Source organism: Aethalodelphis obliquidens, unplaced genomic scaffold (assembly GCF_003676395.1).
Source record: "Aethalodelphis obliquidens isolate GAN/ISIS:26980383/991018 unplaced genomic scaffold, ASM367639v1 scaffold3, whole genome shotgun sequence".
Lineage (NCBI taxonomy): Eukaryota > Metazoa > Chordata > Mammalia > Artiodactyla > Delphinidae > Aethalodelphis > Aethalodelphis obliquidens.
This window is the reverse complement of record NW_020837947.1, coordinates 67,505,428-67,531,671: the sequence shown is the minus strand read 5'-3', so window position 1 is coordinate 67,531,671 and position 26,244 is coordinate 67,505,428. Positions and strand designations below refer to the sequence as shown.

The window sequence follows — 26,244 nt, the reverse complement described above, 5'->3', positions numbered from 1 at the left end:
TTGCTTTGCTGTTAGTCTGCTGAGGCTGGTTGTACATATGTTCCAAAAGCCAGTTTATCGTAAGGTAGATAGCTAGTAGGAAGCAGCCGCATAGCACAGGGATATCAGCTCGGTGCTTTGTGACCGCCTGGAAGGGTGGGATAGGGAGGGTGGGAGGGAAGGAGATGCAAGAGGGAAGAGATACGGGAACATACGTATATGTATAACTGATTCACTTTGTTATAAAGCAGAAACTAACACACCATTGTAAAGCAATTATACTCCAATAAAGATGTAAAAAAAAAAAAAAAAAAGCCAGTTTATGCCTGAAGTTCACTCTGTAGTAGATTACTCTTCAGCCCATGTGTCATATGAATTTAGACATTAAACCTCAAGGTAGGGGATAATATTATATAGAAACATAGCCAAATGAGCTTTGTTTCAAACCCGAAACAGAAATCCATCAAACCATCTATTCTTCAATATTTTCTTAATACCACATTATAGCTATTAGATCAAATCAAATGTGGAATAACAAGATAAAAAAACTTTAACCCTAATTTGTTTTCAGTCCTTGAACTCTTGACTACCCACTAACTGCTTCTTCATTGTTAATTTTAAATCATATGAAACACTAAGCATTGAATGAGCATTCAGGAAATGTGGTTGTGAGGCCCTGCACTACAGATAATTTTCTGGATGATCTTGGGTGAGTCATTTAATCTCTCCAGTTCTTTTTATTTTATTTTTTTATACAGCAGGTTCTTATTCATCAATTTTATACACATCAGTGTATACATGTCAATCCCAATCGCACAATTCATCACCCCCCCGACCCCCGTCTCTCCAGTTCTTAATCTCTTCACCTAAAAATAAGGAACTTGGAGTGTTAGATTATTTCTAAGCTTTCTTTGACTCAAAAAGCCTATGAGTCTATTCTTCAGGAAATTTTAATTAATTAGAGCTGACCTCTTGAAATTAACACCATTAACTGAAGGAACCTAACTGAATTTCATTTCTTTCTATGACAAAATTGGACACAGTGATACTACTAAGTACTATCAAGAGGACAGTGGGGAGTTACACTTACCTCTAATATTTTCTACTGATTCAAGTGGGAATGCCAAGGTATTCTAGCTTCCAGTCTGATTCAACCTTAGTAAAAGACAGAACTCTTTTTTAGTAAAAGAATTGATTCTTGGGTTAAATCAACGTGTGGATTAGTGGATCATTGTCAGAGACTGACTTCTTAGTGCTCTATTCTTGGCCTGTTGCCCTTTTAAACATTTTGTTAGTGATCTGAAGGAAACTTTTTCCAAATCAAACTTGGGAGAAATATTTAATATATTAAGGCAACAGAATCAGATTTCAGAAGAATCTCAATGAGACCTTAAAAAGTAGGCCAAAAGCACGAAGACAGACATTCACAAAAGACAAAGGTTAAGTCCGACATTTGGTTCCCAAAACATCAGCTATCCAAGTAGAGAAAGGAGAAGAACTAGTTTGACAGTAGTTGCATCTTCCCCTCTCCTTTCCTTTACCCCCACCTTGCAACGAAGCCCCACGCGGAGCTGATGGCACTGTACAAATTCTTAAAACGTGAGTACATGCCTGAGCTGCAACAGCAATAGTGTTCAGATCAAAGAGAGAAAGTGCACCCCCTATATCCTCTACAAATCAAGCCTCACCTGCAGATACGGATCAAGTTTGGGGCAACCTACTTAACAAGGCCATGGTGAATCATTCTTGATACATGCCGAGTTGGCTACTGTGCATAAGTAATTTGAAGCCAAGTCATATAGAGAGTGCTTGGGCTCTAGGGAGTCTGGTTTGTTGAGGCGTAAATGCAGGAAGGACGAGCACCTTTTAGCACAAAGCAGGGTGAGGGAAAACGGCCACCCCCAGCAGTTGGCTGGCAGCTCGCCTAATGAGGAAGTGCGAAGGCATGGACCCGCCCAGCGTGCCGGGTTGGCCTAGAACGCCGGAAGGGGCGGGGTGTACCCGAGCGCCGTCGGAAGTGGCCCTTGGGACCCCTGTGGTCAGGCCTACGCGCGTTCAGTGGGCCCAGCGCGATGGTGACGTTCCGTGACGTCTCAGTGGTTGCCGGGGCACAGTGTGGGCGTTCGGAGTCGGGCTTCTCCTCTCTTCGAAGCACCTCTCATCTGGAGCGGGCGGCTGCGACTGCACCTTGGGCGGCCGTCCGGGCCGAGAACCATGGGCCCCGGGGGCGCAGGCTGCTCAGACAGGCTGCTGCTGACAGTCGGCTGGCTGCTCCTGGCAGGCCTCCAGTCAACGTTCGGGATCGACGTCACCGCGGTCCAGGATCCCAGCTTGGCCAACGAGGTCGAGGGCGAGGTCGAGGGCGAGGGCGAGGGCGAGGGCGAGGGCGAGGGCGAGGGCGAGAACGAGGCCGAGGAGGAGGCTGAAAACGACAGCGAGGCCGAGAACGAGCCCCCGGCTGAGGCCAGGACGGATGGTAAGTGTGGGAGGCTCCTTGGCGGGGACCCGCAGGCACCCTTTGAGGGTCAAGCCTTCCCTGCTCTTTGAGGACGATGAGAATTATCCAAGTTAACATCTGTAGAGCTCTCTCTCAAAAACAACCCCGAATTTATACATTATCGCACACCTCATGGCCTTAAAAAAAAGATGTGCTAATTCTCCAAGACCAGAGCAAGATAAACGAGCACACGTATAGAAATTGCTACAGAAATACTGCAAAATATTGCTCTGGACAAGGGAATAGGTGATTATTTTTTTAAGCATCAGAGAGTAGCTTCCCACCACGGGGACCGATTTTGACTCCCCTTGCAGTTATGTTTTTTCCTTTCCATTGCAGATTTTTTTTTTTTTCTTGAAGTTCCAAAGTGCCTGAGGTCTTCCTCCGTTTTTCACATTTGCACTTTGGGTTAGAACTCAAGGGAGTTCCCAATTCCCCTCACGGTGACACATCTAGATAAAACAAGATGCTGACAAAATTCCCCGGAAGCCCCGTGTCAGCTTCATGCAGCCTCCACCCTTGAGCACCTCTGCAGTGTGATAGTGTTTTATTTGTAAGTTCAACTTTGAGTCACAAAGGAACGGTGGCAGTAGAAAACACCAATAAAGGGCTCCAACTAGAGGCTTTGTTAGATGATACAATACATGTTAACCAACAAAGACTGAGCCTGTGTTTGATACATAAATTTGCCTTATTCTCCTGGCTCACTAAGCAATAAAACTTGACAAGCTGTGGTACATGTTATATTGATTAGTAGCTCAGGTGCTTGTAGGTAAAAGGTCAGTTGCAGGTTTTCAGCCATCTAAAGGAGAATACTTCTCTTCCCTCCATAAATTGACCCATCTGAGATTCTTTTAAATATCCTTGGCAGTCTTACGTCTCCTATAAGTACAAAGTAGGTGCTGTATTTATCAGCCATTCTTTTGCTTCCTGATGACGGATAGTGACCCTCAGCGACATAAAGAAATTGACTATCTGATGTTAATGGTGGAATTGAGGTTTGTACTGCCTTGATAACATTACATTTCAGAGAGCTTGGAGAAGTCCTTGACTTTGGAAATATGAAAAAGAGGACTAGGGTAGAAAAGAGCATGTTCTAAAGCGTAGTGGCTATTGCTTCCCTCTAGTTTTAAAAGTAATTAACAATTTAAACTGGTCAAGGGATAGTTCTATCTGTAAATGCTAGAGTTCAGGCTAAACCCAGGTGATGGAGTTATAATGCCTTAGATTCAAATTTATGTTTCATAATGTACCAGCAGAAGGTATCCAAGCGTTTCAAGCAAAAATGTCAATTCATAATTGATCAGAGTCATAGTCCAAATTATTTCACGAAGTCAATATTGATTTACTTATATATACATCAGGTGTATATTTGCTTGCTGTATATTCAAGGCACTGTATTTGGTGCTTATAAGTATAGAAGTGTTTATGAAAAATTACAATAATCAAAATAGGAAAAATTCTTAGAATTATATGAAATTAATAAGTGCAAAATGAATGAAGTGTGAACGAGGTTATGCTATCTTAAGAATGCTGGTAGGGCTAGAATGCTTGCATGTACTTTATCATGTTTAATTCTTATGATAATCAGATAGGTTCTCCTTTCCAAATTTTGCAGAGGGGTTAAATAGGCCTGACACAGTTGAAGGAATTTGCCCAAACTCAGAAAAGCTAATTAGTGGTAGAGTAGCAATTTGGACTCCAATTTTGATGCGTAGTCCCATGTAATATTGTTGCCTCAGGACATAATGCCTTTTAAAAATTACCTTCTAGCACCTCATTTAATATTTATTTTTATTGAGCTTTTAGTCCTAATCTGAGTTATGAAGAATTGATTATATGCTACAGCTAGTGGAATTCATGTCAGATTTCAGAACAATTAGAAAAAGAGAAACTTGAGATTTAAAACCAACAATATTTAGCTACTCGAATACTTATATATTCCTAAATTATCCTGCTAAATAAAGTGTCGAAATAAATTCTTAGGAATAATTTACCATCTTAACCTGAGAATGAGTAGAACCAATCTATAACATAATTTTAATGAACACTTTGCATAACTACTTCTTTTTGGGTAGAAATAACACACTCAAATTTTTTTGGAAAACGGAGAATAGAAAAAATTGGGCCCTATAATTGGCAGGCTTTTTTGTGTTTTTCTGACCTCCTATATAACTTTAACTCACCATGTATTACACTGATGAAAAACATTATTTTTAAATTATGTACAAGGTTTAAACATAAATCTTTGTAAGTTATTTCCTAATTTAATTCTTCAAAGGTTTAGTTTTCTTTTGATTTAAACAGTAATAGAAGATGTACTAGGAATGGCATTGCTTTTCTGATTTAATAAAACTTTAAAAATGTCTGCTTCCCATATGATAAGTGCTTGTATCCTCCATCCCCAAGTAAGAGTTCTTCACTTAGAAAAGTTTTCCTATGATTAAATAATGTATTTTTGCATTTATGTTTAGTTTCAAATAGGACAACAGTCAAAGAAGTAGAATTTGGGATGTGCACCGTTACATGCGGTAAGTAGCATAGAGCAGATAAATAACATTGTATTGGGACGGGGCGGGGGGGTAAAAACAATGTGTACTCTCATTCATCTCTCACTGATTTCTATTTCTAATATCTATGATTTACACACAAAACTCAAACTGATTGCTTTACAAGGTAGGGTATTTTCAGTTCATAACCTGTAGGTCTTACTTTAAGCCAACTCCCTATATGTATATATTTTGGGAGGAGGGGCACATAAACTGCTTTCACCAAAGTAAAACTTTATCTCACAGATGTTCAGAAGATGAAAGATCTTCTGATGCATCTCACAGATGTCTTCCACATACTGTGCTGGCAAATCTATCAAGAAATTTACTTTATTTGTAATAGTCTATTCTTAATGATACATTTTCCCAATTTATATGTCATGTTTTAGAGAAAAGAGGTATTGGCTTTGTGGGGAAAATAATATTCAAAAACTATAACTTATTTTGATCATTCCTTGAATAGAAATTGGACATAAAAATCTCTTACGTGGGGGTGGGATTAAGACTACACATGCTATAATAGACCAGTGTTTCTCAAACTTAAGTGTTCACCCTAGGTGCCTGCAGGGCTTGTTAAAACATGGATTGCTAGGCCTACTTCAAAATTTCTAACTCACTAGGCCTTTGAAGGGGTCTAAGAATTTGTATTTCTAAACAAGTTCATAAATGAAGCTGATGCTGTTTTTTAAAAGACCATCTTTTGAGAACCACTATAGACTAGTGTGCTAAGAAGACAGTAGATAATTCACAGTGAAATTAAGTTTATTCTAAATAGAATCTGCCTTGGAAAAAAGACAGTGACAGGAGGGAAGGACAAAAACCAGAGGATAAGAAGACAGAAAGTCCATGCAGGTATGGATCAGAACAATATGTACGTTTTTTATTTTTTGGTCAAAAATTGTGCCTGAATTGTTTTTGAGATAGCATTTTTTAAATGATGTTAAAATAGACTTAACAAAAAATTTACTACTTTAACAATTTTTTGAAGGTACAATTTAGTGAAATTAAGCACATTCACATTGCCATGCAATCATTACCACGATCCACCCCAGAACTTTTTCATCATCCCAAACTGAAACCTCCGCACCAATTCAACAGTAATTCCCCACTCCCCCCAGCCCCTTGCAACCATTATTGTACTTTCTGTCTCTTGAGATAGTTTGAAACCTGTTTTTTACTTTAACTTCTTAGTGTGTCAGAGTCAGAAAATTAGAGGAATTCTGTGTAATAAACCTGTGTTTATTCATTTGCAAATTACATCTTCTGGCTGCTTACTTGAGAAATTTTCACAGGTAGAGAATTATTTTTATGACAATTCTAGTAATTGATACTGTCCTACTCTATTATTTAAAGATGTGCTTCAGGGACTTCCCTGGTGGCGCAGTGGTTAAGAATCCGCCTGCCAATGCAGGGGACACGAGTTCGAGCCCTGGTCCGGGAGGATCCCACGTGCCGCGGAGCAACTAAGCCCGTGCGCCACAACTGCTGAGCCCACGTGCCACAATTACTGAAGCCCGTGTGCCTGGAGCCCGTGCTCCGCAATGGGAGAGGGCCCCGCTCGCCACAACTGGAGAGGGCCCACGTGCAGTAACAAAGACCCAAAGCAGCCAAAAATAAGTAAATAAAATTTTTTAAAAAAAGGTGTACTTCAGAAATTATATATTATATTTGTTTATTCAGCAATTTTTTTTTGTTTTCTGTTTTTTTATTCTTGCCTACTCTGTGTCAGGTATTGTTATAGGTGCTAGGAATAAAGCAGTGAACAAAGAAGTGGAAACTCTCTGCCTTCAAAGAACATATTTTTTGGTAGGGGCAAAGAGATTAAAAGTGCCTTCGTTTTTTTACATAAAAATAAAAGGCACATTTTTCATTTTCACCACGAACTTTATTGAACAACATATTCAACCTTTTGCTCCAATACCTTCTGCCATTTTTCAGGTAACTTCATAATTCCATCTTCCCAAAACTTTTTATCTTTTTGAGCAAAGAACTGTTCCAGGTGCCTTTTACAGTCTTCCAGGGAATTGAAATTTTTTCCATTAAGAGAATTTTGTAAAGACCGAAATAAATGGAAATCTGAAGGTGCAACGTCTGGTGAATATGATGGATGAATCAGAACTTCCCAGCCAAGCTGTAACAGTTTTCGCCTGGTCATCAAAGAAACTCACAGTCTTGTATTATCCTGCTGGAAGATTATGCGTTTTCTGTTGACTCATTCTGGACACTTCGTCGAGTGCCGCTTTCAGATGGTCTGACTGGGAGCAGTACTTGTTGGAATTAATCGTTTGGTTTTCCCGAAGGAGCTCATAGTAGAGGACTCCCTTCCAATCCCACCGAATACACAACATCACCTTCTTTGGATGAAGACCAGCCTTTGGTGTGTTTGGTGGTGGTTCATTTCGCTTGCCCCATAATCTCTTCCGTTCCACATGGTTACAACGTCCACTTTTCATTGCCTGTCACAATTTGTTTTAAAAATGGAACGTTTTCATTAAACGAATGTTTTCATTACTATTCAGTAGAGAATCATATGCAGAAATATGGTCAAGAAGGTTTTTTTTGCTTAACTTACCTGGAACCCAAACATCAAAGCGATTCACATAAACAAGCTGGTGCCAATGATTTTCAACGCTTGATTTGGATATTTTTGAGTATGTCGGCTATCTCCTGCATAGTATGACATTGATTGTTCTCAATTACTGTTTCGATTTGATTGCTGTCAACTTCAACTGGTCTACCTGACTGTGGAGCATCGTCCAGTGAGAAATCTCCAGCACAAAACTTCACAAACCACTTTTGACATGTTCAGTCCATCACAGTACCATCTCCATACACTGCACAAATCTTTTTGTGCGTTTCAGTTGCATTTTTACCTTTCTTGAAATAATAAAGCATTATATGCCAAAAAATGTTGCTGTTTTTCTTCCATCTTCAATATTAAAATGGCTACACAAAAATTCACCAATTTTGATAAGTCTTTTTTTAAATGCACGCTGATATGATAGCTGTCACATACTATCTAACAAAATTGTTTCGAATGAAGTTAAAGACAACTAAGTGCTACTAGAACCATCTTACGGAAAAAATCGAATGAGCCTTTTGGCCCACCCAATAATATGTAAAACATGTAATATGTCAGATGGTGATAAGTTCTAAAAAGAAAATAAACCATAAAAGGCAATATTTCACATCTATAATTTTAAGTATTAAGAAATCTTTTCAATTTATAACAACTATTTAAAGGAAAAAATGCCTTAGTGAAAATTCTGTTGAACCCCAAAACAGTATTTTAGCAGTCAAAAAGTTTTCTTTTCTTGGAATACACAGGCAGATTTTTAAGTATGGACTTACAGAAAATCTCACATCTACACACATCCTTGCGATAAACTGTATCTGGCTAAGTAAATGCATAAAATACCTGCTTGGAAAATATGCATTTCAGAATAAGGCTATGCCTCTAGAGAAGTGCCATTCATAAATTCAAGGGGAGCCATTCTGCAGCCATTCTTAAGCATCTCTTTTAATCAAGAGACCTTTCCCCCTCCAACCTTCCTTCTCTTTATCTTATATGGAGTACTCTCCTTTGTGTCTCAAAGTTTGGTCCACAGACTTGCTATATCAGCATCGACTGAGACCTTGTTAGAAATGCAGAACCTTAGGACCTACTGCAGACCTACTTACTGAATCAGAATTCACATGTTAGTATGTCTCCAGGTGTTTTGCAATCACTCTGAAGTTTGAGGAGCGCTGTTATAAGCCATCTCTAGACTTCAACTTTCCCTTGCCTTACAAATGGGTTTTATGATTAACATCTTGCAGGGACTGAAAGAGGGAATCTGGTAGAAAGGATATCAAGATGGGCTATTCCTTAGCCTGTGACAACAGAGTCTTAATCACAGGTCATTTATCACAGGACATGTTCAACACGTCACTGAACCAGCTTTTATCATTTCCTTCAATTTTGGTGATGGTAGGGCAAACTCAGTGGAGATCTGAGATCAGTCAGTAAAGACGTGATTTCTTGCTCTGAAATGTATTGCAATTCTAATGAGAGTATCTTTTTGGAAATGGAGATTTGGTCATTAATAGTCTATCCTGATGTATTTAATACAGGGATTTTTACCAATTTAGATATTAAAAAAGCATCATTTATGTTAAAATCTAATTTTTGTAATTTCCTCTGCAAGCTCAACCCACCCCACCCCCCAACAAAAAAGTTCCATGGTCAAATAAATTTAGAAGATCCTGTGTACTACTGTATTTCATCAAATCTAAGACTTTCTTGGCTGTGATAATCACATTTTATGCATCTCTAAAAAAGGAAAAATGCTGCCATTCTTGACACACTGTCAATTCTAAGATGCATTCTGATTTCAAAGATGTTAAAATGTAAAAATTTTACATCTGAGATCAATGAAAGTTTCCACATAAAAGCACATTAATTTACTAGCATATTAAAAGTTCCCCTAAAATTCTGAGGAAAGAGGTTCCTTTCATTTTAATGTAATGTATAATTTCCAAATGTATATAATCATGGAATCCTTTTTCTTATGGTAACAACCAGAGGAAATAGTGTTTCATGTAACTCGCTTTGGAAAATGCTGTTTTAAGAAATAATTCAAAATGAGGGACCTAAAAATATCTAAATGTTATTACCCTGAATTTAGGAATTTAATTTCTGAAATTAGGAGAAAAGTCTCAAAAAGACCTAGGTGCAAAAGTAAAGGAACTCTGGAATTATTATTATTATTTTTAACATTTGCTGATTTCTTTTACCAAAGGTGTTGGTATAAGAGAAGTTATATTAACAAATGGATGTCCTGGGAGTGAATCCAAATGTATCCTACGGGTGGAAGAATGTCGTGGACCAGTAGATTGTGGCTGTGAGTTGGCCTATGTATTGGAGGGAGACTGAGGAAGCATTTACTCTGGGGAAATACCCTTAACCTTAGGTTGCCGTGAGTGGAAGGAGGTGATCAAATGATATACTGAAAGGAATTCATAAGAAAACTTAAGCTTCCGCTTCTCTAGACAGTTACAACTCTTTCTACTTTTGCTTCACATTTTTTCAGTGATGTGTAAATTTAACATACATTCTCTAGTACACTGGAACCATATTGCACTCAGGGTCTGTGGTGGAGGCTGTCCTCAAGTGAAATGCTTTTGACACTTTGGTCGTGACAGCTTATCAGTAGATTGGTAAACCCTACGTTGGGAACTTCGAGAGCCACTCTATACCACCTTTCACTAGTCAGATTCCATTATCTTTAAACATGGAAGGGGCGGAGTGTATGGGGCGGGAGGGGGGTTCTGACCCTAACCAGTAAATTGGAAGCCACTAGTAGATCTCAAAGTTTAATAGATCACTAAGTAGTTTGCCCTTGCTATCTCTTCTTCACAATTTATTCTGCTGAAGGAACAGACAGGTATGGTGTTTTCTACCTGCCTCTTTTGGCGACTTAATCTTTGACGCCTCTCTGCTCCTCTACAGTCAGACTTTCAGTAATACATTTGCTAACTTCCAGCATGTAATTGGTTTTAAAGTTGGAAGTGACTTTTAAAAGTAGTATTGTGTATAAAGCAGTTTACAGTGCCCATTGGTATATATGTATTTAATTTTTCTTTATTTCAGGGGGTAAACCAATTTCAGAAAGTCTTGAAAGTGTTAGGCTAGCATGTGTTCATACATCTCCTGTAAACCGTTTCAAATATATTTGGAGACTTCTAAGGCCAGACCAAGTGAGTAATGAATGTATGTAATTTGGTGCTTTCTAGTGAGTGATAAAATTTGTTTCCCAGTGCTTGATGACTCTCAGAAAACTTTCTCTTTAAAAGCAGTTTGCAAAAATGAAGTTAAAATCATGCAACTTTATTATTATTGGGATTTAAATTTTTTCATTGCTTAGGGAGGCTAAGACTTTACATATGCCTTAGGGCCAGCTACTATCAGAACTTAAAAACACCTATTTTATGTAAAGTGTTCTATTTTGGAAGCAATAGTTTCATTTGTATATATAGTACAAACAGTACTGATAACAGTAGCTAACATTAATAGAGGACTTATTCAGTGCCAGACATACACAAAGTGCTAGAGTTTCTTTTACTCACATAAAAATCTATGAGGTAATTCCTGTCATTATACCCATTTACAGATAAATACAGCTGTTGCTCAGTATGCTCAGGGGATTGATTCCAGGACCCCTTCAGATACCAAAACTGGGGATGCCCAAGTTCCATATGTAAAATGGCCTAGTATTTGCATATAACATAAGTACATCCTCCCATATACTTTAAATCATCTCTAGATTATTTATAATACAATGTAAATGCTATATAAATAGTTGTAAATAAAATGTAAATGCCAAGTAAATACTACTGTGCAACCAATTCAAGTTTTGCTTTTTGGAACTTTCTGGAATTTTTTTTCTGAATATTTTTAATCTCCGGTTGGTTGAGTCCACTGACATGGAACCCAAGGATATGGAGGACGAGCTGCAGCTGAGATGCAGAGAGTAACTTGCCCTGCTTCACACAGGCAGGAAGTTGGTACTTGTTATCTGGATTATCTGACTTTAAAATACATGTGCATAATTAATTACTGTACTAGAATGAGAGAAAGTGACTCTTATTTTGTTACAAGAAATAAATTGTTTCCTGATCTTAAGTTTTCATGAAGAATGTTGATACCTTTTTTTTTCTTTTAAAATAGCAAGCCATTATACTTGCAAATGATTCAGCAATCCTGGAGGTTCACAGGGATACTCACCCCAAGGCATTTGAGTGTGAAACGTTGGATAATAATGAAATAGTAGCATCTATTAAATTCACAATCTATACAACAACTGGTAAGTACCCGGCAATGTTTTGGTTTGCTTATATCTCAAACTTCAAAGCACATCAAAATCACCTGGAGGTCTTGTTGAAACACAGATCATTAGCCCAACCCCTATAATTTCTGATTCTGTAGATCTTTAGTGGAGCTGGCACAAGAATTTCCATTTCAAACAAGTTCCTAGGTGCTGTTGGTCCAGAGATCACATTTTGGGAACCACTAGTTTTATACCATTTAGACTTTTCTACAAGGTAATACTTAATTCTTATTTTTTTCCACAAAGAGAGTCAGATGTACCTCACTTTGGGAAACTGGTGTATTCCTGAAGTATCTCCAAAGAACAGTCCTTTAACTTGAATTATATTCTTACTTTTACTTCTATCACAGAGGTGAAAATGGATACATAGAATTCTAATGGATGCTTAACAAAAGTTTTGATACAGTAAAATAAATAAAATTAAGAAACGTTATGTCAAAGCACATCTTTTTAAAAATTATTCATTCGAAGACATTTTTTTATGAAACAATACAGTCCTCAATATATGTCACAAAACACAAATCTTGACCCGAACATAATTTTACATGTTAGAAACTGTGCTTCCCTTGCAAAAAGGATCCATGTGCATGTCTTTTCAATTTAAACTATGATGTCTTCTATATCCAAATAATTATTTCCTTTTGTTGAGTTGCTCTTAACCATTTTTATTGTTGTCATCTGTGTTTTTGGGTGTGTGAGGGGTTTGGTCACAAGTTCTTTTGAGAATCCAATCAAGGCTCAGGAGGCTTTTCCCAGAAAAATACCCACACATACTAACATGCCAAAAGTTACCCATAATTTTAAGAGAGTTCATGGATTTCTTGAAGCTATTTCTCAATCCCAAGTAAAGAACTCAAGCTGCAGTCTAGAGATACCATGAAACATAACACCCTTTATTGAACTGGAAACAAGATAAGGTGTTTTGGGGGTGATTTTAAAAAATAAACTATAACTTTCTTTGATGTGTTGCTCAGTGTCCTTAAAAAACCATCTTTATGGTGAAAGCTAATAACCTTACTCCTATGTTGGGATAACAGGTGTTATTAAAAGGATAATTTCAATCAAGTGCTATAAAAGGCAAAAAAGGACCAAACATCATCAACTAAAAAGTATCTCAGTGAGTCATAGTTCAGGATATTAAAGGATTCAAAGGCCATTCTCAGTTATATTCCCCACAGCTTGGTCCCTGTTAGGACAGCTTAGTAGTGGTTAGCTCTTCCTATGTTAGAAGGCAACATGTGTAAGCTAAGGGCTGGAGCACAGACCCCAGTGTCAGCAAGTGAGACAAAGCTGATTTTTCTCTCTTGTAGCTGTCCAAGGCTGGTGGGGTAGCTCTGCCATCTCAGCACATGCACTGGTTAAATGACAAAATGTTTTCAGAAAACTTTGGTATTTATTAGTTTCTTTTAAAAAGGACAATTGGGCATGCCGCTGTGACAGACCCTTTTGGCTCTTTAGACATCAAACAAGTATTTTGGCTATAAATGTTCACACAATATGGTACTGGCTTGAAACGAATGCATGATTGAAATATTTTCAGGGTAAATATGGTTTAATTAATGAAAATGTCCCATCCATTCTCTCATATAACAGGTTTTTCACCTTCCACAATAGTTGTCTTTCATAGTTAGGCATGGTTTTGATTGAATTATGTCCCCCTGAAAAGATACTTTCAAGTCCAAACTCCTAGAACTTCAGGAATGTGACTGTGTCTGGAAATAGGGTGGTTGCAGATGTAATTAATTCAGTTAAGACAAAATCATACACACTAGAGGAGAGTGGGCCTTTAATCCAATATGACTAGTGTCCTTATAAGAAGAAGGAAATTTAGACACAGCCACACAGAGAGACAGGAGAATGTATGTGAAGACTCAAAGACACGCGGGGAGAAGACAGCCATGTGAAGACACACGGAGATTGGAGTTGTGCTATCCCAAGCCAAGGAACATCTGGGGCTACCAGAAGCTGGAAGAGGAAAGGAAGGATCCTTCCCCAGAGCCACTGGAGAGAGCATGGCCTTACCATCACCTTATGTTCAGACGTTTATCTTCCAAAACTGTGAGACAATATATTTCTGTTGTTTTTAAGCCACCTAGTTAGTGGTACTTTGTTATGGTGGCCCTAAGAAACTAATATAAACATAAACTTAGTTTTTCTAAAAAGTGAGAGCATCGAAATTCAGCCTGTTTTTTATCAGAAAATTTCAGTAGAAATGCAGACTATCTTTTTTATTAGATACAAAAGTAATCTAAGGGACCCTTGCAAGAAGACTACCATTGAAATGAACCAAAATCTTTATACCTCTCATTCTCCATCTTCTCTTGGCTAGTATTGCAGGGTAGTAGATAAATGGAAAGAAATTTTGCATTTCTTCTCAAGTTTTAATCCTAAAAGGTTTTTTTAAATTTGAGCTTAAAAAATCCCACTGCTTCTATAAATCTAAAATTATCAAAAATAAAAAGATTTTTAAAATCCAACAATGTTGGAATATAAATATGATATAAATTGTCTACCATACTTGGAACTATTTAGCGAGATTACTAAATTGAGTTTATAGCTCTAGAATTACCAAGGAAAATGGAAGATTATACTGCATGGTGTTTAAAGAACAGGAAGAAAATCCAGATGAATAAGCAGTTGGGATTGCCCATATATGAGACTAATTCTGTTAGAGTGGTACTTACCAAAATACTAAAATACATAAAACATAGCTTGCACAAATCATTATGTCTCCCTGGATGTTGGTTTGCTTATCTGTATAAAAGTTGTATAAGATGACCTTTCTGGCCCTTCCCCACATGAATCTTTTATGAGTCTACGATTAAGGGGCCAGGAATAGCCAAAAGAAAGCTACATAATTCACTAAGTAAGTAATGCTTGATATAAATTGAATTTTTATCAGTTTACAATGTAGCAGTGTTATAATGCATATGGTAAACTGGTCATGTCTCCATAATAGCATTATTTTCAGGAAGAACAGAAAGATATGGGAGAGAATGCTGATTTAAAAGTGGTGTTTGGCTATTCGTATGAAGAAAAATGAGCTTCAATTCCTACTTTACAATGTATACAAAAATTAGAGATGTATTATAGTCCTAAATGTAAAAGCTAAAACCATCAAGCTTAAAAAAGGAAACATAAGAGAGTATCTGTATGATTCAGGAGTAGGCAAGTTTCTTTTTAGACATGACAAAAAACAATCACCATAAAGGAAAGATTGCTAAATTAGGCTTCATCAGAATTAAAAACTTCATCTTCAAAAAATGGTGTTGAGAAAACTGGACAGCCACATACAAAAGAATGAAAGAAGGTCACTATCTTACCTCATACACAGAAATTAACTCAAAATGGATTAAAGACTTGAATGTAAGACCTAAAACCATAAAATTCCTAGAAAAAACATAGGCAGTAACCTTATTGATATAGGTCTTAGTGATATTTTTGTAGATCTGACTCAAAGACAAGGGAAACAAAAGCAAAAATAAACAAATGGGACTACGTCAAACTAAAAAGCTTCTGCACAGCAAAGGAAACCATCATCAAAACGAAAAGACAACTTATGGAATGGGAGAAGACATTTGTAATGATATCTCTGATGAGGGGTTCATAGCCAAAATATATAAAAACTCACACTAATCAACAACAACAAAAAACAAACAACCTGATTGAAAATTGGGCAGAAGATCTGAATAGACATTTTTTCCAAAGAAGACATACAGATGGGCAACAGGCACATAAAAATATGCTTGACATCACTAATCAGGGAATTTCAAATCAAAACCACAAAGAGATATTACCTTACACCTGTTAGAATGGCTATTATCAAAAAGGACAAGAAATAACAAATGTTGGAGAGGATGTGGAGAAAAGGGAGCCCCTGTGCATTGTTGGTGCAGCTACTATGGAAATCAGTATGGAGATTCCTCAAAAAATTAAGAATAGAACTACCATAAGACAGCTATTTCACTTCTGGGTATTTATCCAAAGAACATAAAAACACTCATTCAAAAAGATAGATGCACCGCTATGTTCACTGCAGCATTATTTACAATAGCCAAGATATAGAAACCACCTAAGTGTCCATTGGTGGATGAATGAATAAAGATGTGGTATATATACATACAATAGAATACTATTCAGCCATAAAAAAAGAATGAAATCCTGCCATTTGCAACAGCATGGATGGACCTTGAAGGTATTAATCCTAAGTGAAGTAAGTCAGTTGGAGAAAGACAAATACAAAGATTTCACTCATATGTGGAATCTAAAAAAACAAACAAAATAAAACAAAAACACACTCATAGGTACAGAGAACAGATTACTGGTTGCCAGAGGGGAAGGGAATTCAGGGGTGGGTGAAATGGATGAAGGGGGGAGTGCAACTGTATGGTGATGGATGGTAACTAGACTTGTGGTGGGGATCACTTTGCAGTGGATACAGATGTCAAATTATAATGCTGTACACCTGAAACTTATGTTAGAAAGTTTAAAACTTCAGCTCTTTAAAAGGAATCATTAGAGGGCTTTCCTGGTGGCGCAGTGGTTGAGAGTCCGCCTGCCGATTCAGGGGACACGGGTTCGTGCCCCGGTCCGGGAAGATCCCACATGCCGCGGAGTGGCTGGGCCCATGAGCCATGGCCGCTGAGCCTGCGCGTCCGGAGCCTGTGCTCCGCGGTGGGAGAGGCCACAACAGTGAGAGGCCCGCGTACCGCAAAGAAAAAAAAAAAAAAAAGAAAGAAAAGGAATCATTAGAAAAATGAATAGGCAAGCCAAAATCTGGGAGAAAAAAAAATTATAAAACAAGTACAGCAAGTACAATCAGTTTGGGAAAAGATCTTGCAGTTTCTTGGAAAACTAAGCATACCTCTACCCTATGACCCAACAGTTCCACTCATATGTATTTACCCAAGAGAAATGGAAATGTATGTTCACAAAATGACTGGTGTGAGAATGTTCATAGCAGTTTATTTATAATAACCCCAAACTGAAACAGCATTGGTGTCCATCAGTAGGAGATAGAATAAACTAATTGAGGCATAGTACCCAGTAATAAAAAAGAAAAAAACTATTGATACATTCAACAATATGGTTGAATCTCCAAAACATTACACTGAGTAAAAAAACCTTACACAAAAGAATGCTTAATGTATGTTTCCCTTCCTATGAAGTTCTAGAACAGGCAGAACTAATCTATGGTGGAAAAGAAAATCAGGACAGTAGTTTTCCCTAGAGGTTGGGGCAGGGATTAACTGGGGGGGCTCGAGGAAACTTTTGGGGTATAGTAATATTCTGTGTATATTCAGGGGTTTGAATTATATATGTCTGTTTGCATTTGCCAAAACTAAATAAATGCACATTTAAGATCATTGTGCAATTTGGTGTTCATAAATTTTACCTCAAAAGAAAAAATATAAACGAATGTTGAACTCTAGTTAATGATTTGCCTGTTGAAGAATTTTGTAGGAAGTGTGCAGACATCAGCAAATTATCTTGAAATGCATCAAAAAATAAGATGAATCAATGGATTGAGAAGAGTATGGATAGAGGGATAGTTAAAATGTTGATGGTAGTGTCTAGGTGGTGGGATGTTTATTGTCAAATGCTTTCAACTTTTCTGTGTGTTTGAAAAGGACACTTCTAACACGCAGAGCAAGTTCATTAATAACTTTGCTTCCATTAATTCTTTCTGTATTTTTCTAGAGTTTTTCAAATATAAAGTTTCCATTTAGATATCCATTTTCTTTTATTTTCCAGTAGTAATAATCATCAGGTGTTTTTTTCTCTAGAATTGCAGATGAAAAGATCAAGCCGACCAGACATTGATGCAGTCCTAGTTCTGGTTCTGACCATGGGAGTTATTATGTGTATATTTGTGGTCTTTGTACTGATCTTCATAATTATAAACTGGTAGGTGAAGGACTGAAACTAAGCCATCACCCTTGATTGATGTCCTCCTTGTCTGCCCCTCCCTGTCTGTTGAATCCAAGGCCCTGTCCATGATGCTTCTCACATGGGTTTTGAAACTGTCCAACTCTCTTCATCCCTCCTGAGACTCTCCTAGTTCAAGCTACCTAATCTCATGACTTGATCCCCAACCATGAGAAAGCTTTTCAATGCAATTTTTACAATTTTACGTAGTAGTTGCTAAAGAAAAACGTTTATTGAATTAATATTTGTGTTGTCTAGTTGTAGTTATCACAACTTTAAAAGTTGGTTATTGTAACCTACTAATTCATTTATATGAGAATATTTCTGATACCTACATAAGTATCACCCCCTGGTACATCTGAGGGCTCATCTACTATCACAATGCAGCTGGTGCACCACACAGTAAAAATAAATCATGACTAAGGAGGCACTTCTATATATAGAAAACTAAATATAAATCTATTTAGTTTTCATTTCATAAAAGATTTAAAAAATGTTTTTCTTCCAGGGCGGCAGTCAAAGATTTCTGGGGGGCAAAAGCCTCGACACCTGAGATACAGTCTGAGCTGAGTTCAGTGAGATATAAAGATTTATCCAGTCTTGACCAATCACCAACTTCAGAAACACCTGGACATGAAGATGATGCTTTAAGTGAATGGAATGAATGATGTATGGATGATGTATAGCAAACCAAAGGAGATTAGAGCATATCAGATTCATTATTATAAAAATAAAATATATAGTGAAATACTTTAACAATATTGTAAGTGATTTATTATAGTCTGAAGGTAATGTAATATGAGAAGGGGCTGTTTTAATCAGTGCATCTTTGTGGTGGAGTTATCAAAAAGTTTTAAATTTGTTCTCAACATTTACCATTTCAAGTAATCACTTGGTAGCTTTTATCTAGAGGCACACACACAAAATCTTTTAAACACATTTTTGATCACTTTGATCACTTCTAAGGTGATTTGCCTGTTCTGTCACAAACAAGAAAATAATATATAGAAGATGCCTTGCATATTAGACTTTCTCCCTGCTGGGAGCACTGGACTGAACTTGCTTAGAGCAAACCATACTTTAGAATCTCTGCAGGGCATGTGACATACAAAGCATCACTTTTAGCACATGAAATAATAATAATGATAGCAACCGACACATAGTAGCTACTATGTGCCAAGCATTGCTCAAAGCATTTTACATGTATTAAGTGATTTAATTATGATCGCGTATAGGAAGTATATAAGGAGGAACTGAGGAGGAACTTGGGGATGGCTGAGTAAATGACGTGAATTTAACATGCCCTGCAATTCTCACAGAAACAGTGAATTAAGGAGTTTTGCATGACCACTGGTAAGTACCTTCATTGTGTTTGGTATGCGGGCGATAACATCTCAAAACTTATATCTGGATATCATCACTGGCTTTTTGTGCTGTGTCATTATGTGATACAGTTGTGGTCAACTATCAGACAAGATAACAAGACATTAGATAATTTGATTTGGTAGACTTCATCAGAACTTAATTTTCAGAGTCTATGATAGTAGCACAAAATACACTTAATTTTTTGTTTAGATGAACTGTATGCCAACTTTATTGCTATCACTGTGGGATTTATCTGATGAAAGCGTTAACTCTGCACATCTGTGAAAAAGTCATTGTAGATGGGCATTTATGGTATACCTCCCTATGGTAGCCTAGACAGAGGCTGTGTTGTGGAATTATCCATGCTTTTTGTTATACAGCATTTGTATTTGAGAGAAGCAATGAAGAATTGGGTGGAAAATTATTTTGTTATCTGTTGTAGGAATTCCACTAGGGATTTTAAGTGAAAAGAAATTGTTTTCATAAAATCTTTCAAAAGAATTTGTGTGTGTGTGTGTGACACCCCTTCTTCCCCCCATATAAGTGTGGGGGAAAAAATAAGCCTTCTTATTCCTGATTAAGTATGGTCATGTAACTTCAGCATAGATGCTAGACATTCTTGAATAGTAATTACTATCAATTCTTATTTTTAAAACCATGAACAGCAGTCGTTTCCAACTATACTTCAATGACCACTAATGTTCAGTCAGGTTAACAGGTTTAGTTGTCAGTGCTGTTCACTGGATGTTCCTGGCTGTCTGCTTACCAGCCATGTGCTAGGGCAGTACCTCCTCCGCCCCTTGTGATTGGGTGGGGTCATGTGACTACTTCTGGCCAATGAGTTATGAGCCCAGATTTCAAATGTCACTTTCAGTCTAGAACATTTCACTGTGAAAACATCCAGAGCTCACCCTTCTCTCTGCTAGAACAACCAGAAATGTTTAGATGGTGGCTTCTTTGACACCTTGGATCCCAGAGGGAAGGCCACATGGCACAGGATCTCCAGTCAATAAACAGTGGATATGTAGTGTGAGAGAGAAATAAACTGTGTTATTTTAAGCACTGAGGGTTAGAGACTGTTTGATACAGCAGCCTTAGTAAGACTATCCTGAGTGACACGTGTTTTCTGAAAAATAAGTTTTCATGGTCAAATGAGTCAAAGACCTCTTCAGTACAGGACTTCCCATCAAGGTGTTATATACATTGTGACTCTCCAACAAGGGGATATAGGTGCAATATTTTCCTAACTTATTGGTGGTCTGTGGAACAAAATTGAAAGCCTGCCATCCCAACTCAGAAACACACTTTTGAGCAGGACTGTCTGGCAGGTCTGTCTACGAGGAGTCAAGGCTCAGTGAGGTAGTCTTTCATAATGTATAACACACAACAAGTCAGCAATGCAGCTTGACAACAGTAGCACCTTCCCTCTTAGATCTTTCAGTGTTACTTAGACCTTTCACTCATCCAGACCCACCTTGATGGACTTTCTTGAAATCATCCTCCTAAGACCACAGCTCCTCTCTCAAGTCCTATGACCACACTGCATTAAGTTCAAATAATTGACAAATCTTATATTGAAGTGGATTATAATATGTTCCAGGTCTCCATGAACTCACTCCAGGTCTCATGAAAACCCTCTGTCTTTTGCCACTTGGTCATAGTCTGTGTGTAAGGGGATCTCTCGCTGCCATGGGCCATGGGGTCTCTGTTGCACATCACTAAAGATTAATGGGGCCAGTCACTTTCCTCTCCAGGCAGACCAGGCCAGAGGCATCTTCTAGTTCCCATCTACTCCTAAATTCCAGACATCTGTTACTTTTCCTGGTCACCAAAATATCCCCCAAAAAAGCCTTGAACTTTGCATCTGGATCCAGGAGGTAAAAAAAATGTAAGCAATTATATACCAAAAAGAGACCTTCCTTTTGGACCCCAGGACATCGGTCTCTGCATATGCAGCAGCTGGATTTTGTGAAGCATTCAAATAACACCGTACTCACCAAGAGAATCTTTCGTTTGTCCTTCCAATCAACTAACATTCATTGGGCCACCCCATGGGCCAGATACTGTACTAGGCACTAGGAATACAGTCTGTGCAAAAAAAGCAGAAAAGATCCTTCTTCTCTTGGAGTTGGTCGATTACCCAAGACAGCCATTAAAATTAACTAAAACTGGGATGAATAAATTGAAAGAAAGCTGCACATTTCTATGAAGCTGTAGTAGGGGAAATGACATTTAAAGGAGCTGTAAATGTACACACTGCTATATTTAAAATAGATAATCAACAAGAACCTACTGTATAGCACAGGGAACTCTACTCAATACTCTGTAATAACCTAAATGGGAAAAGAATTTGAAAAAGAATAGATAACATGTATATGTATAACAGAATTATTTTGCTGTGTACCTGAAACTAACACAACATTGTTAATCAACTATACTCCAATATAAAATAGAAATTAAAAAAATAAGGGAGATGTAAGGCCCCCATAGGAGTTACTCTAGTTAATGGGGAAGAGGGCCTAGGCAGAGGGAACAGTAGTTGTGAATGCTCTGAGTCAGGAAGGAACATGACACATCCTGAAGAAGGGTTAGCTGAGCTGGAGTGTAAAGAAAGAGGGAAAGAGTGGTGGGAGATGAGGCTGGAGATGTATGCAGGAACTGGTGATAGTGTGTGTGTGTGTGTGTGTGTGTGTGTGTGTGTTTACAACACACATGAAAAAATATAGCTAAGTGACCTGAGAATACAAATCAAGGGAGTCATTGTTGAAATTGGCACTCCTGATTTTTTTTTGCTATACTGCATTTGCCTATGCCTTCCTGGAATTCATTTATTATCAGCCTTTTAACAAACAATGACTATTGATGCTCACCTAGATAGGGTAGTCTATACTATTTGGGTTCCTTTGAGTCCTACTGAAATGCAAGATCTCATTAATCAGACCTTAATTCTTATCCATAACAGTTCCTAATTCACTCTCATATTATGAAGCTAAGAGCTAGATAGAGAAGATTAAGAGTTCACAACAATGACCAGGGCTGGTGGGTATGCCTCCGGGCCAGCAGCAAGCGATAAAGTGATTGATAGACATAGTAGGCTGCGGTTTTCTGCAGTCTTGAACATGACCTGTAATGACTCATCCTGTTGAAACACATTTGAATTTTCTTTAGTTAACATACGCATAATGTTTCAATTCAAAATGGTTTTCTTCCCAGAGTGTTTCTAGTATAATCCATATATTCTCTGTTTCTGTCTCTTGATCTCTTGAAAATTGACGTGCTTTTTTGTTGTTGTTGTTCCACTTTACATTTTAAATCTACTTCCCCAGTCATTTTTGGTTATATTCTGGAGGACAATCTTTTTGGAATTCATAACCCCATCACTGTTGTGATCCACCATCTGTCTCAAAAAACATATAACCCATTCACATGGTTATTTAGGCTTTGAGGTCTGTGCAATTTTATTATCTGTGATCAAGTCATTTGTGTGATGGAAAACAATTTGCCTTTGACAGTTTTCTCTTCTTGTTGAAAATGAAACTAGGATGTTGAATATCAAGGGCTTTTTCCTTCACCATTTAAAGGAAATAAATTGCAAAAGGGAACGCATCTTTCTTTGATGTTCAACTTCTACATTTTGTGAAAATACCCAGTGTATTTAAGTACATGATAGGTATTCAAGTTTTTTTCTTATTAAGAGGAAAATTTAGGATTAAGCAACAATTATTTAAATCGTGTTCTTAGAGACATGTGTACTAGTTGGTTATTTTTTGTACCTGTCCATGTATTTATAAATATAGACCTTACTTGAAATAACAAGAGCCTCTAGGCTCTGTAGTGAGTACTTTCACTACATGAAAGTACACGACTATCTCTGCTAAGTGAAATTTGCATGAGAAAAGGTCCAAAGGTGGCAATGTAAATGGTTGCTTTATGTGATGATAGTAGGATATGTCCTTGAGGAATGTTTCCATCACTGTAGAGAATTTATCCTGAGCTACCTACAATGCCCACTGAGTTTCTTCTTCACTCAGATATATTTTTTGGGGGGTGTGCATTATTTGTTGAGGACAATAGGAACATCACAGCTTCCTTTCTGTACATTAATCTTCCTCCCTTTTCTGACAGATATGGTTTTAGGTATTCCTGAGATAAAGCTCAAGGTGATTTTGGACAAACTGGTTGGGTTTAAGCCCTCTCATTAGAAAGGCATGTGAGATTTGTATCTTTTACGCAGTACCCCAAGGTAACACCAATAAAGTGATTTACAAGGAACAGAAATCATCTGACAGTAATGAAATCATGTTCTTCCAGAGCAAACAATATAAAACCCTAGAGGTAATAGGGACAGGAAAGAGTACAGTACAAGCAATACTCTTTTGTATGCTCTGGGGTAAAGCAGCACACAGCATACAGTTATTAGTGTGAGCAAGCTTCATAAAGGAAGTGGATGTGCTGGGTTGCTTTGCAGCAGGAATAGGAGTTGTGTCGATGTGCACGAGTTGGGAGCTCTGTGGGGGAGGATGACGTAGAGTGTTGGCCTGAAGTTATGAGTGCCTGAATCTGATGGCTAAAGATGCCAGAGGAGCTAACAGGGTCAGAGGAAGGAGTGCGGGTAGGGTGCGGCCTGGGGGCTGCAGGAAGGATGAGAAAGAGTTCTAAGCAGGTGCAGAGTCGTGGGGAGGCTGGAAGGTGAAGAGAAGCCAAAGCAGAGTGGGAGAAACAGAGTCTGAACAGCAGGAAAGGAAAGTGGACTTGGCAGTCACAGTTGGCAAAGACTGGAGTAGGGAACCAATGAGAAAGAGGCCAATGAGAAGGAGTTTGTGTAAATCAAGGCAGGATGTGATGAGTGTCTTGGCAGCAGAGAGAAATAAAAAAGAACATTTTAGGGAAAAAAAGATTTTAAGTAAGGCTAGATATGAGGATATACAGAAAGAACATGAACGCAGAAGCCAACTTTAATCTCTCTATCGTTACCTTCCCTCTCACCTACTCCTTGTTAATTAGTCCCTATTTTATCAAAAATCTCCTTTGACCTTCAGTAACAGTGCTTTCCATCTACCTCCCTGTCATCCCCTTTCTTATGGCTTAATATCTTAGTCTTCCTTATCTCTCTTTTGGATGCCTCTAATTATATATCTCCAACCTGAACAGATCCCCAGCGCTTTAATTTTGTATTTCTGCTGTTGGATATTTCCTTGTGGATGCACTGCTATTATCTTCAGAAATTGAAGTTTTCTTTATATACATATTTTTTAAAGTACCTCCTCTGTGATATCACTATCTTCCAGTCATTCAGTCTCAAAACCTCACCTCTACATATCCAAATATTTTCCAAGGCCAGTAAATGTCTCCCTAGAATCTGTTCTTCCTTTTCATCCAAGTTCAGACTCACCTTTCCCTAACCCTCCTAGGGGATTATCTCTCCCAGCTGTCTCTGGCCATTCAGTGCCCTTCAGGCAGGTTTTCTATTAATACACTGGTCCTTTTTCCTACATGAAGAATTTTATTTTAGTTATTCAAGTGCTTCCACAATTCGGCCCAAAACCCAACTTGAACTTTGTCTTTTATTCCTCCTATATGTGTATCTTTAGCTTCAACAAGATCAATCCATCAACTCCCCCTCAAGCGTGCCGTGTGCTACATCCGCAGCTGGGTCCTTATTCTTCTTCTTCAGGTGGGAATTTTCATTTTCTTTCTTCCTCCATCTCTCATTTTCACTTCTCTTTAATCTAAATCTTAGCCACCCTTTAAGCCATTCCATCACAAAGCTTCCCTTTTACACTGTACACATTAAGCCCCCATATTAAAGAGACCAAAGCATTTAACAACTAAATAAGAGGTTTATTTTCCTCTCCTACGTAATAATCTAGAGGGAGGCAGGCAGTTGCCTATGAGTTGATTTGGAGATTGTCTATCTTGTTGCTCTACTCCTTCCTGTGGTGAGAGCTTCAGTAAGGGCAAAAGGCACAGTTCCAGACTACAGTAAAGGCAAAAGAGAAAGTTGAGGATAAAGCAGCTTCCTTTGGAGGGTGTGACCTGGAAGTTGCACACACCATTTACATCTCACTGGGTGCCCTTAGTCACATGACCACGCTTAGCTGCAAGGGACGCTGGGAGTCTGATCCCAGTTAAAATTCAGAATCGTATTTCTAAAAGGAAGAATGTAAAATAGGGGGTGGAAGGTGCAGAGAACACTGGGGGGAGGAGAGGAGGAATTAGCATCCTGTGCTACAACCACCAACCCCACAAGGAGCTCTACTGCCTCTAATCGTCTGTACTGATTTGCTTACATTGAATTTATGCTCTTTTCTTTATTTCTTCTTTTACATTTTTCTTAGCACTCCACCTAAAATATAAGCTCCTTGAGGACTCCAACTGTGTGATATAATCTTCGTGTCTGTGTACCTAACACAGTACTTGGTACACAGAGGGTGTGTAAAAATGATCATTCTTGCAAATTATGGTGATGATGATGCCTTTTGGATCTGAACATGATTGGAATTTGTGGTTCAAGCTGAGAGAGAAGAATCTATGCTACATTATTCTTTTTTTTTTTTTTTTTTTTTGCGGTGCGCAGGCCTCTCACCGTTGTGGTTTCTCCCGTTGTGGAGCACAGGCTCCGGACGCGCAGGCTCAGCGGCCATGGCTCATGGGCCCAGCCGCTCCGCGGCATGTGGGATCTTCCCTGACCGGGGCACAAACCCGTGTCCCCTGCATCGGCAGGCGGACTCTCAACCACTGCGCCACCAGGGAAGCCTCGCTACATTATTCTTAATGCTACATTAAGACTCTTCGGTAGGAAGAGCATTACAAACTCCAAGAGAGCTGAAGACTGGGTATGCTGCTGCTCTCTAGAGCTGAATATTCTCATACAGTGAGGCTTAAAATGGGAAATAGACTTACTCAAAATTCTTTGTGTGCTTCTCAATTTCGCTGTGTTCACAGGGAAGGTTTTCCTACACACTTAGCAAGTGCAAACATAACGCTTTCTTTTGGCTGCCATGTCCAAGGGCTGCCTTGGGTGGTCTGTTTAATGGCTGTCTTCACAAAGTAGAGG

At 38.2% G+C, this 26,244-nt stretch overlaps 1 protein-coding gene across 1 annotated transcript; it reads left to right on the top strand.

Annotated features, from left to right (window-relative positions):
- Positions 1-789: 789 nt before the first annotated feature.
- SPACA1 (sperm acrosome associated 1) lies at positions 790-18,578 on the top strand. Its single transcript, XM_027090812.1, has 6 exons — positions 790-2,461; positions 9,807-9,908; positions 10,658-10,764; positions 11,735-11,870; positions 17,681-17,801; positions 18,331-18,578. Exons 1-6 carry the CDS (start codon positions 2,194-2,196, stop codon positions 18,488-18,490), a joined length of 894 nt encoding a protein of 297 aa, XP_026946613.1. The 5' UTR covers positions 790-2,193; the 3' UTR covers positions 18,491-18,578.
- Positions 18,579-26,244: the final 7,666 nt, after the last annotated feature.

What these genes read in the sequence shown, in the direction of transcription:
- SPACA1 (XM_027090812.1), top strand. Translation starts at nt 2,194, where the DNA reads ATGGGCCCCGGGGGCGCAGGCTGCTCAGACAGGCTGCTGCTGACAGTC. An exon ending in GGCCAGGACGGATGGTAAGT is followed by an intron (nt 2,462 to 9,806) that starts GTGGGAGGCTCC and finishes CTTTTACCAAAG; the next exon opens with GTGTTGGTATAAGAGAAGTT. An exon ending in CACAATCTATACAACAACTG is followed by an intron (nt 11,871 to 17,680) that starts GTAAGTACCCGG and finishes TTTTTTCTCTAG; the next exon opens with AATTGCAGATGAAAAGATCA.